We start from the raw sequence: 12,047 nt of genomic DNA, 5'->3' as shown, positions 1-12,047 counted from the left end.
GTAAGGTCATGTGCATTACGTGAATTTGATGCAGTTTGGCAAGAAAGTCCCAAGAATATATCAGATGAATGGCCATATATCAGTAAACCGTTATGTCAGAGGTTTTTTTTCTGACTGGTTTGTCATTGCTCTGTTCTATATTATCTTTTTACATTTCAAACCTCTAATTGGCGGTTTACTGTTATTGCACTTACTGAAATGTATCATTACCTTTGGAGTAGCTGTTTTATTTTGAGGTATGGTTCTTCTCACATCTGAAGAGAGCGCTTTCTGCTTTTCACATGTGTATAGAATAAATAAAATGGATTGTTTGGTTACCAATTCTTCACCAGTGCATTCCTGCAGAATTGGTAATTATAACCTGCCTGTACTGGCTCATGTAATTTATTTATACTGTATTTGTTCCCCCGCTGTACATTCCTTTTGCAGTATTCTAGGCGCAGGTCTCTGTTGCAGAAAAGAGCTTATCTCTGCTGTCTGTTCCCAGCTGGCACTGGTCTCGAGGGTATAAAAGTGCACAGGGAAAGTATGCAGGGAAGTAAGAGTATGATTTGGAAGGCGAGAGAGGGGATGTTTCGAGCCTTATCGGGCTTTGGCCCAGTTTTTCTTACCGCTTTTCCCATCAGTCTGGCAGGAAGTTCCAAACAAACCTAGCTTAGCGAAAAAAGTCATCTGGTTTCCTGTAGGTCAGATATTTCCTCTCGCACCAGCATGTCAGAGGATCTGTATGGATTGGTGTGTGTGTGTGTGTGTGTTTTTGTAGAATCCATTTAAGAATCCAACTTCATCCTAAATTTATTTATAGTGGTTGAACTATTTATTCTTCAATATTTCTTCTGCAAGACAGTTTGGCTTTAGTACTATATTAAGATACTTACACTTAAGTTTATGTGAAGAGTTTGTCATTCTTGATTTTGATTATTTTATTAGAATGAAATGTTAGTTAAAAAATATTTATCTATCTAGAGAGAGAGAAATATATAGATATTAAGAATTACCATGTTAAACATTGTACACTACCTTAGAATTTTTTTTGTACATTTTATTCAGCAAGGATGCGTTAAATTAAACTTTCACATTGTCACAGAAATGTATTTTAAATAAATGCTGTTCTTTTAAACGTTCTATTCACAAACTAAATTTAAAATAAATAATCCTGAAAAAGAAGTATCAAAGTTTCCACAAAACTCTTAAGCAGCACAACTGTTTTTAAAATTAATGTTACTTGAGCACCAAATCATCATATTAGAATGATTTCTGAAGGAATGTGACAGTGAAGACTGGAGTAATGACTGTTGAAAATTCAGCTTTATTACAGGATTCAGTGTTAACTTTGAGAGCCAATTTTAATTTAGTTTTAGTCATATTTAGTAGACAAAATCTACAGTAAATTTAGTCGGCTAAAATCTAATGGGTTTAGTTACAGTGTAATGCATTTATTAAGCATTTCTCTAAAATTTCCAAACTCATTAAATAGGTTTGATATTATGGTTTTATCATAAGACATCGATTTAACTGCGGTGACACACAACATGCTTTTATACTAAAATTAAATAAAACCACTTCTCATAAAGAACAAGAACAAGACATGGTCTTCTTTTCAAAGAAATACCAATGGTTATATAGGCTAATTTAGAAATGTGCTGGTATTCTGTAATCCGATATATCATGATAATGAATATGCATGATATTGTAATCGTGGGCACTTCAAAATACCAAGAATAATTATTTATTTTAAATTCTTCAGAGTTTTGAATGCATTTTAAGAATACCGCTGTATGCTGCGTGAAAGACGTGTGCGCACTCTGATTTAAACAAGCAGCGATGAGAAGCGCATGGCGGAACACGTGAGATGCTCTGGATGAAAGTGCACATTCACTCTGACAGCAGATGGCGCTGAACAGCAGAAATGCAGCCGTTACCCTTGGAAACCCCTTAAACAAAGCTGCTGCACTACTTTCTGTTTCTGAAATGTATTTAAATGATTTAAAAAGCCATACAGATTTTTGTATTCGTTATGGTTTTTTAATTGACCTATCGGTAAGCCCTGCCCCCCTTAGTTACTGTTGCTGCCTTGGACAAACAAAAGGAGTTACCTACTGTCTTACTATGACAGCTGTCAGTCTGAAAACCTTGTCTGAAGATGTTTTTGATAAATTTTAGACACAGAAGGACCACCTCTCGTCGAGGGGCATTCAAGTAGGACTTAAATATGCCATGGAGGGATATAAATGATTTTAAAATAAATATGGTGGGTATGATTAATTTGGAAGCGAGGGTTTACAGATCACAATGCAAACCCTAGAAACCTCATGTTGCGGTCGTCACAATCACAGATGACAGCATCCAGGATCAACACTGTTCGTGTTCTTGTACCGCAGTGTAAGATTAATTAATTTACATTTACCCAGTTTAATATGGAGAGGCACTGATGTGTTTTTGATGTGAGAATAGTTAGCTGTTTAGGTTTGTACGTTAGCATGGACTCACTAACTTTAACGTTAGCTAGTTTTAGCCAGAGATATTAACGATATTAACAGACATTAACGTTCTGCTTGAGCAGATGAAAATTGTAATTTAATGAGAGTATGAAAAACAGAAAATGAACGTTGAATAATAAAATAAATTTTAAATTACATTGCCTATCCTCTCAGGATACCTGGAATCAGTGTTACAAGTACCCCAGGTACATTTTATTATTTTTGTAGCATAAACACCATCAAACCGAAGACAGCTTCAGATCTTCCAATGTTTCTCTATGGTGCTGAAACCTTAAAATGTCTGAGTTCCGATCCCCATGCAACTGATACTCAACTGCCATTGGCTCAGTTGTGTTAGAGGGGAGGGACTTACCGATAGGTCAATTATGCATTATATAACAACTTTATAACAACTTGTATAAACATACACTTCATTCTTTCAAGCAGACTTATTTATTTCTATAAATGAATTTAGATTAATCTTCATTAGGGCTACTAAAGTGGTTTAGTCAAGAGCAGTGAGTGATTTTCTGTCTTTCTTTTATAATTATTTAGACATTTAATTTTGGCATGAATTCTTACAGCCCTAATATTTAAGTAAACCTCAGGGTCTGCCTCGGTTTTGTAAATGCCAACTTGCAAGCACACTAAGTTAAATCTAAGTTAAGCCCATATGGGTTTAATATTTAATGCAACAAAGCTGTATATTTATCGGTAAGTGGGAAGAACCCGGGAAATTAGCCAAAGATTGGCGCTGCTATATCTCTAACAACAGTTGAGTTACAGGAACCACTGTTAAAGTGGCAAACACAATTAAATGGAACAATCACTTCCTTTTAGAAAAGATTGTACAATCTAAAAAAAAGGAACTACACAGAAGGGAATAAATGTGAGAAAATCTGTATGCCTGTTTGTGAACTATAAGTGCAGTAGGTATTATGCACTACTTTTTAATTTTTATTCTTGTGCAACTACAGATACCACATCTTCTTAAATGGGGTCATCGAATGCCCATTTTCCACAAGTAAATATGATTCTTTAGGGTCTTAATGAAAAGTCTACAGCATACTTTGGTTAAAATTTCTCAATGGTAGTGTAAAACAACACCCTTTTTACCTGGTCAATAACAGCTCTTTTCACAACTCCTTTTGTTGCATGTCCCTTTTAAATGCTAATGGGCTCTGCTCACCCCGGCCCTTTTCCGTGGGGTGACGAGCCGTACTGTTAACTTCAACTGCAGAACTTGCTTACTAGCACATTATTATAAAAGGTGATTTGCAAAGATTCATAAAAACCCCTTATACTCACTTCTTCTGTAGGTGAAGCTGGATCACTAATGATTTGCATGAATATTAGGGCTGGTCCGAATACCATTTTTGTGAGCTTCGAAGCTTTGGTAGTAATCAACACCGAATATTCTAAGCTTCGGAGGGAGGGGACTGAACGTATTCTTCTCTCAACACTGTTTCTACACTGGACGCGAGTGGCGCGGTGCGAAAAAATACAATAGAACCTATTATATTATCTACAGTGGATGTGGTGCACGCGGCTGACATATTCCCGACAGTAAACTGCTGCTGCGTTCTATTTATGACGTACTGACACAAATTTCAAATGATTTTCAACGGTTGCTTTGTCGCCTCCAGTGTAGACATGGTGTAATAAAGGCAGGAATCTCTCCTTGCATTTGTATTATGTCGAGAACCGTTGCAGTGTCGCATTTCGGTGCAATATGGATTATGTGAATTATTATTTATTTTTTATTTTTTTCAAACTTGATGTGCTGTTGTGGTAGGCCAGTTTCAAATCGCATATTTGGCACACTGCCTTTCTTGTCCTCACTCTATTTAAAGTGCTCCCACACAGCTGAGGTCTTGGCATTTTTGTCTTCTCTTCCAGATGAACTGAATCATGATATTCACTCATGGGCGATTCATATTCAAGCACGAATGAGAAGTGTTTTGCGGAGGATGCCAGGTGTTCGGGTTTTTTTTTTTTTTTTTTTTTTTTCGAATATTCGAATCTCAAAATTTAAAATCGAATGCCAACCCACCGAATGAATATTCTAATAATCAAATATTCTGGTCCAGCCCTAGTGAATATTGACACATTTAGGTAGATCGGGGGCGCATTCCCTTTAAAAACAAAGGTAATCCTCTGCGTCTTCAGCGGCTCAGATGTCGGGAGTATATGACGACTGCTACAGTATGTTCTTTATTACATCCAACATCAAAACAACTCAATCGCTTAGGAGACGTTGTCTACCCCTGCTCCGGCATCGAAACAATTGCAGACTGTTCACAGCTCACTCAGGGCGGGTCTAAAGTAAAACGCCAGTGTCAATCAACTAACGTGGGAGGGGCCTGCGTCTGTGTGACATCACACAGCCAAGCATCTGAGAACGGCTTGTTTTGAGAAAGGGGTTATTGTTTTGGGGGATTTAAAAAAACAAAAAAAACAAACAAACACTGGGTGAATTTTTTTTCATTATGGGTAGATGTGTACACACACTGCCAACACACATTTATGTTCAAACAACATGTAAAAGTGAATTTTGCATTCGACGGCCCCTTTAATAGTTAAAGCCCGATGAAGGTGATAATTTAGCTTGTACATTCTGTCTTGTTATGGTTATCCACTTAATGGTTTATCAGTGGATGAAGTGTGCCATATGAACTAATGCTGGCACTGTCACCTGCTCTGCATTGCTCTGGCCTCTTCTTTATCCATGCCTGAGCTCCTGACGTGTGTCATGATTGTCGCCAACAGGCCTGCAATCAGAGAGGGTGAGGCCAAATAGGTCAGCTTGCCACTCAACTCCACTCAAGCAGAGGGCATCACTCTCTCTTGTGCATGAAATCAGTGACCCTCTTCTAAACTGGCATCCATTTAAACAGCTAAAAATGAGAGAATCTGTGGTGCATGGGAATAGAGTCATTGTTGATCTCTGTGCTTCTCCCTCAGCTGTAAAACAGCTCACTGGTGACACTGCTGAAGGGCTGCTATCGCTTTTAGTGGCCCTGCTCACAGGGGTTTGGTGATGAACGAGTGTAGCAGAATGTGGACAGTACTGAGGGAATCCTAATGAATTCCACCAGTCGGGGAGGAGAGGGCCGTCATTAATATTTCAGAAGCTGGTCGCCATCCGGCCGTACTTAAGAAGTGTGCATATGTAGGTCATATCTGCCATCATTTTAGTACACCCAACCCCTGTTTAACCCTGTTTAACTGGCATTTTCTGTAATGGCAATGACATTGTGCATGTATTCCACTGTGCTGCACTGCCTTGTCATTTGGATTTTACCAGTTACACCTTTTACCACTTGGGCCATTTTCCCATATATTAAAGTAACGCTATCTACAACCAAATAAAAGCAACTGCCCCTTTTTTTAAATTTATTATTTATATTTAAAACATTGAGATGAAAAATTGATTCATTCAATTTTTTTTTATTTTTTTGAAGAAAGACATGAATACTTTAGCAATGTGCTAAATGCAATGTGTAAGTGGCAGACTTACATTGTTACAAAAGATACAAATAAATGTTGTTCCTGGTTGTTCTCCACAAAAATATTAATCAGCAGAACTGTTTTTACCATTGATGATGATGATGATAATAATAAGAAATGTTACTTGAACATCAAATCACCATATTTGAATGATTTCCGAAGGATCATGTGACACACATTAAACTAAAGTAGTGGCTGCTGAAAATTTGCCATTGCTATCAAAGGAATAAATTACATTTTAAAATATATTAAAACTGAAAACAGTTATTTTAAATCGTAATGATATTTCACATTATTTTTACTGTATTTGTGATCAAATAAGTTCAGCAACGGTGAAGGTTTGGAGTGATTTCTTTCAAGAATAATCATGCTATTATCATACCCTGGTTTTTAGCGTGATAAAGTTTTACCAACTACTTTATTATTCTTTTTCATACTTTCATCCCCCAACATGACTGTATAGTTAAGGGACTCCAAGCATCTTAAATTGACATCTTTAAATAAGCCTTCGTTAGCAGATTCTTGTGTCTTCCTGCACAATGCCCCAGTTTCTTTTAAAGGGACCACCAGGAACAATAGCTGGAAGCAGTGGGTCATGTTCTCCTTTCCTTTGTTCAAGAAGGCTAGTATGAATGTTCTTCTGTGGTCTTCTCATTATTCTCATATGGATGGTCTTATGAATCATAGCAAGATGCAGAATTAGCCCAGCTGTTTGGATTTCAGACTTAATTAAGCCTATTTAAGTATTATCCTCATTAATCAGCTATGGTTTTCCAAAGGAGATGGTACAGTCATATTAATTTGAAACATTTAAATTCAGCATTATTAGCAAGATTCATTAGTACACATTTTGCGTCATTATAAAATGGTATTTTAGTGTGCTGTGCAATGGTGAACCCACATTGGGTGAAACCACACTGTGGTATGGTAGTGATTGTTTAAAATTTTTGTTGGTATTTTTATGTTTTTTTATTTCGTGCACTCGGCTTTAGATGTTGTAGATGGGGAAAGGACCAGTTCTGCTCATAAAAATAATTCCAGGGCTTTTCACCAACAAGATTTTACTTTCATAGATAAGTGTTTTCCCAGAAAAGGATGCAAATAATGCAAATTAAAATATTCTACCGATACGAATGTACGTTACATGTTATTCTGATGCAATACAGTATATATCATTATATATGACATGATACTGTACTCCACTGTACTTCCTAAGTACATCATATTGTATGTAAAAAATGTTTGGCACTTGTTTTTGTCTTCCTTTTTTGTGGTATGGATCACCATAGTAAATTGCAAAAAATAATAAAATAAATAAATATTGGTGCTTTAACTTGGTGTGTGTATAATTTATTTTAGTGTATGATTTAAGAACCATAAATCCAAAATGAAAGTTCAACTGCACACCTGTGCTTGTGTTGAAGGTTCATCCTCGCCATAATGGTTTTGTTTCTCTACAGGTGGTGCCAGCTTGTCTGTGGGCGTCTTGTGGTGTACCTGAGGAAGGCAATTAGATATGGCAGCCAATAAGAGTAAGGGTCAGAGCTCCCTTGCCCTGCACAAGGTCATTATGGTGGGCAGTGGAGGCGTAGGAAAGTCTGCTCTTACCCTTCAGTTTATGTATGATGAGGTAAGTCAACAGACCAAATCACAAAGGGGTGGGGTTTTTTTTATTCCATAAGTGTCAAAAAGAAAAAGTCTTCAAGATGCATTGCCTTGGTTTATTTAACAGTAGTGATTATTGCTATTTTCTGTCCCTCAGTTTGTTGAAGATTATGAGCCTACAAAGGCCGACAGCTACAGGAAGAAAGTGGTGTTAGATGGGGAAGAGGTGCAGATTGACATTTTGGACACAGCTGGGCAGGAAGACTATGCGGCCATCCGAGACAACTATTTCCGTAGCGGAGAGGGTTTCCTGTTGGTGTTCTCCATAACAGAGCACGAGTCTTTCACGGCTGCAGCAGAATTCAGGTCAGTGGTTTTGCACCATTCTAGCTACTTGAAGCATAAGCTAGTACAATCGGAAAATTGGATCTCCCGTTGTGACCTAGTATAGTTGGAAAATTGGACCACTCAACATTAAATATGTGTGTTACAGGGAGCAGATCCTGCGGGTTAAAGCTGAGGAGGATAAGATTCCACTGCTTTTGGTTGGAAATAAGTCAGACCTTGAGGATCGGAGACAGGTTTCAGTGGACGAGGCCAGGGGAAAAGCAGAAGAATGGGGTGTGCAGTATGTAGAGACTTCTGCCAAGACACGGGCCAATGTAGACAAGGTAATTTTTGTGCCTGTGTTTGTTTTTTTTTTAGATTTTAGTTAGACTCTAGATAGAATCTGTGTGTCAGTTTAATTTTTCTGGTGTATGAAGTTTTTTTTTTTCCCATTATATCTTTTTAAAATGACTTCAGTATTACCATTTACTTTTGTTTTCCATTTACCACATAGTATCACAAATTGTTCCATTGCTGTGCATAACCATACACATACATACAAATCTTGTCTGTATTGATGGATGCCTTGACGACAGCATGATGATGATAGTGGCTACAGTTTATTAAATGCAGCAGAATCGAGTTTTGGAATATTTTCTGTGTAATGCAGTTTCTGATGGAAGTATTTTATCAATATGTACTCTAGTGCCACAAAATTACAGGAGTAGAAAGGCTGTTCAGCAAACAGTAGAAAAATGTGCATTTTTTTTTCTTTTAATTCTACCTGGTTGTCGTTTGTTTTTATATCACAATGTGTTTACGCTTTCCTGTTTTGTTCAATTTGAAACTCATGTTTTAACAAATATTTCATGCTGCTAGTATTCATTTGTTAACTAGATATATAATACACACTCACTGTATGTCTATTAATTTATTAATTTTAGAGCTGGGAAGGGAAACAACAAAAATAAAGCGTTTCTCTTTAATTCTCTTTAATTAATGAAAACGTTTTATATTTTTTGCACTGCTCATTTGTTTTATTCATTCATTTTATCAACCTTGTCATACTGTGCAATAATGAACCCTTTGTGTTTCCAAAGGTATTTTTTGATCTAATGAGGGAAGTCCGTGCTAAAAAGATGTCAGAAAATAAGGACAAAAACGGGAAGGGAAAAAATAAGAAGAATAAGAAGAGCTTCAAAGAGCGATGCTGTTTACTTTGAACTACACTTGGACTTTTCCCCACCAAATCTACTTGCAACCCTGTGGGAAACTCCATCAGAGCCCTTTTTCTTTATTAAAATCAAAACTTGATTAGTAAGGTTTTGTACTGGTCAAGGAAAGCCTTCATCACAATCTTTCATTCCCTTAGTTCATTTCAAATAACTAGACTAAGATTGAATGGCATGCATACTTTTTAACAGAAGATGACCACTGTATGGCTACTGGTTGATGACTGTGGCACTTTAGGACTTTGTGAAATGTAGTTGGTCAACATGCGCCCAACACTAACTTTATTGCTCTGTAATTTATCTTTCCTTGACAGTTTTAAGTCGAAATCCTCTTTAGTAGGCAAATTTTTTTTTTTCTTTATTTTTTTTTAAATGCACGCCTTTTGAGTATTTTTGTTAGGTTTTTCTGAAAACCTAATCATTTTATTTCAACACCTGTTGACACCATCATTGCATAGAGGGCAAGAAGTGTTTTTGTAGATCAAGATGTTTTGTGGTAGTCCTGTGGTTTTTAGACTGTCTATGGAAGACGCCATTGAAAAGCACACGTGGTATTGAGGACAGAGTGCCGAAGCATGGACTAATAGTGCCACCTGGTGGATCATAAATATATCTTTTCAGGAAGTCCTTGTGCCTAACTGCAAGTTACTAACCTCTGTGAACTGATCTGCCTTTATGCTTTCGTGTTTTATTGAAATATTTTTGTAGGACTTGTTACATTTCCACCACTGTTTTCTGAGAAGAATGTATTCTGTGTGAAAATGTGCCAACAAGCACCATGACTAAAACTGCATTTTCAGACTGAACATAAGACGCATTTTATTTAGTGTTTGTTTAGCACTCTGAGCTCGGAGCTGCGGTTTCACCAGTAATTTAAAACTGCTCTTTTATGCAAATATCACCTAACCTAGACTGCAATTTGTATTGTAGTATTCCACTGGCTTTTAGAAGGAAAAACTTCAAAGTATGTTGCCAAATAAACTTTTTTTTTTTTCTCCTTTTGTGTCACTTGTTTTTCACTTCTAGGATTCATTGAATTTAAACAATTGGTACCTACAGTAACACGGAAATCAGTTTATAGAATTCTAGAAATTTCTTTAAAATGTTTTTCAGAAGATCCTTATGAAGCGAAAAGGAAAAGTTATAAGAATTTGCCATATTAGATTAATAACGGTAGTGTTTTCTTAGGGTAATAGACTGTGGTACTGCTATTATAACTTTACAGTTTTACCGTTAATTTACAGTTAACTTTAACAATGTTATTTTTATTATTAATAATAGTTATTTTTTTGTTTAACATTTTCATCGTTGTTGTTTTAATATATAATTATTAACAATAATAACCATAATATATTATTTTTGTTTTATAAATATTTTAAGAATTATGTAATTTTCTGTTATCAATATTGGTATTGTTGTATTATCATTATTAATAACAGTATTTTATCACTTAATTGTTAACAGTAACAATTGTGTTTTTTTTTTGTATTATTATTTAAAATAATTTAAACGCTTGTAGTTTAATTTGTTTTTATTGACGTTATTGTTATCATACATAGTCATATATACTATAGTATATAGTTTTATTATTTATTATCATTGCTTTATTTTATTATTACACACTTAGTGTGGGCTAAACATATTTACATTTAGATGTAAAACTAAAATAATGTTTAATTTTCATAATTAATGAGCTAGTCTTGATTTGTTTTTTGTTTTTTTTAGTGTTGGGTCTCAAATTCATCAGTAGGTAGTATCTGTCTGTCTTGCAAATGTATATAAAAATCAGAGAGGGAAAGAATATAAACATTTCACCACAAGGTAATAATCAGGGTATGGTTAGCGTATTATTTTTTTTTTTATTTTTTTTTACTGCTGCATCCTGAATATTCTGTTCTGCTGACAGCAGCAGATGAACAAAGACGCCTCCGTTGGATCAGTAGTGCTGATAAACCTGAGTGTACCACTGGATGGCAGTCATGGTGTTTCCACATACACAGATTCAGATTGTGCTGCTTGCTGCAACATGGAGCTGTTTCTGGACGTATTGATCAGGATCAGTGGTTTCTAATGCATGCCATTTGTTACAAGTACATGGCATTTAGTAATGCCAATAAGTACCTTAATGGTGGCTACAATTAGGCAAGGTTATGCACTATTATACACTGTTTTCTTCTGTAATTAAGAAACATTAAGTTTTGAGACCCAAGTATTTAGCACTGAAATCAACCTCTTGTCATTAGCAGTAAGAAACCTTCCATGCTTTACCATGTGTTTAATTTATTTATACATCCTCAGCCATTAGAGTGGCATCAGCAAAACAATGTTTAGTATTAACATTATCCATTAACAAGTATTAGGGCTGTCAGTCGATTAAAATGTTTACTCTAATTCAGTGGTTCCCAAACTTTTTGCAGCATGCACCCCTTTCTAGTGTTTGACACCTGTCAAGCACCCCCCAACACCTTACTCTGGTTAAACTTCACATTTTTAATTGCAATAACTAAATACAAATATTCACTGTAGATTAGAAAACATAAAAAATCTGTTATAAATACAAAAGATTACTATCTTTTTTTAGTGAGATGGATGGGCCTGCATGTTTGCACACAGATCATCAAAATTCGGGGTAATGGATGACAGTTTTACTCTCAAATCATTCTCGGCATCTAGTCTTTGTCTATGTTTTGTTTTCAATACATCTCTGTTAGGTTTCTCTGTTCCCGCCTCTTCACTCCGTTCATTATCATCTGAGTCTGTTTGATCGGGTTTTTCAATATATTTAGCGCCGTGGTCGGTGCACATCTCCACAGAAGAGGCCGATGTAGATGGCTCATTCCTGTCCCTTGATTTCTTTGAAGTGCCCATTTTTAACCAGGTGTCCATTTTGATG

General features: G+C 36.0%; 1 protein-coding gene across 3 annotated transcripts in view; it reads left to right on the top strand.

The window, feature by feature from the left end:
* The window catches only part of ralba (v-ral simian leukemia viral oncogene homolog Ba (ras related)), a 90,445-nt gene extending 80,296 nt beyond the window's left edge, over positions 1-10,149 (top strand). For all 3 annotated transcript variants that reach the window (XM_042731634.1, XM_019110496.2, XM_019110497.2), the window contains exons 2-5: positions 7,451-7,620; positions 7,753-7,961; positions 8,089-8,266; positions 9,023-10,149. In XM_042731634.1, coding sequence (XP_042587568.1) covers positions 7,507-7,620; positions 7,753-7,961; positions 8,089-8,266; positions 9,023-9,145 — 624 coding nt within the window. In that variant the 5' untranslated portion in view covers positions 7,451-7,506 and the 3' untranslated portion in view covers positions 9,146-10,149. The remainder of the gene's footprint in view (positions 1-7,450; positions 7,621-7,752; positions 7,962-8,088; positions 8,267-9,022) is intronic.
* Positions 10,150-12,047: the final 1,898 nt, after the last annotated feature.

The sequence above is a fragment of the Cyprinus carpio genome, chromosome B9 (assembly GCF_018340385.1).
Source record: "Cyprinus carpio isolate SPL01 chromosome B9, ASM1834038v1, whole genome shotgun sequence".
Taxonomy (NCBI): Eukaryota; Metazoa; Chordata; class Actinopteri; order Cypriniformes; family Cyprinidae; genus Cyprinus; species Cyprinus carpio.
This window is presented reverse-complemented; position numbering and strand designations above follow the sequence as displayed.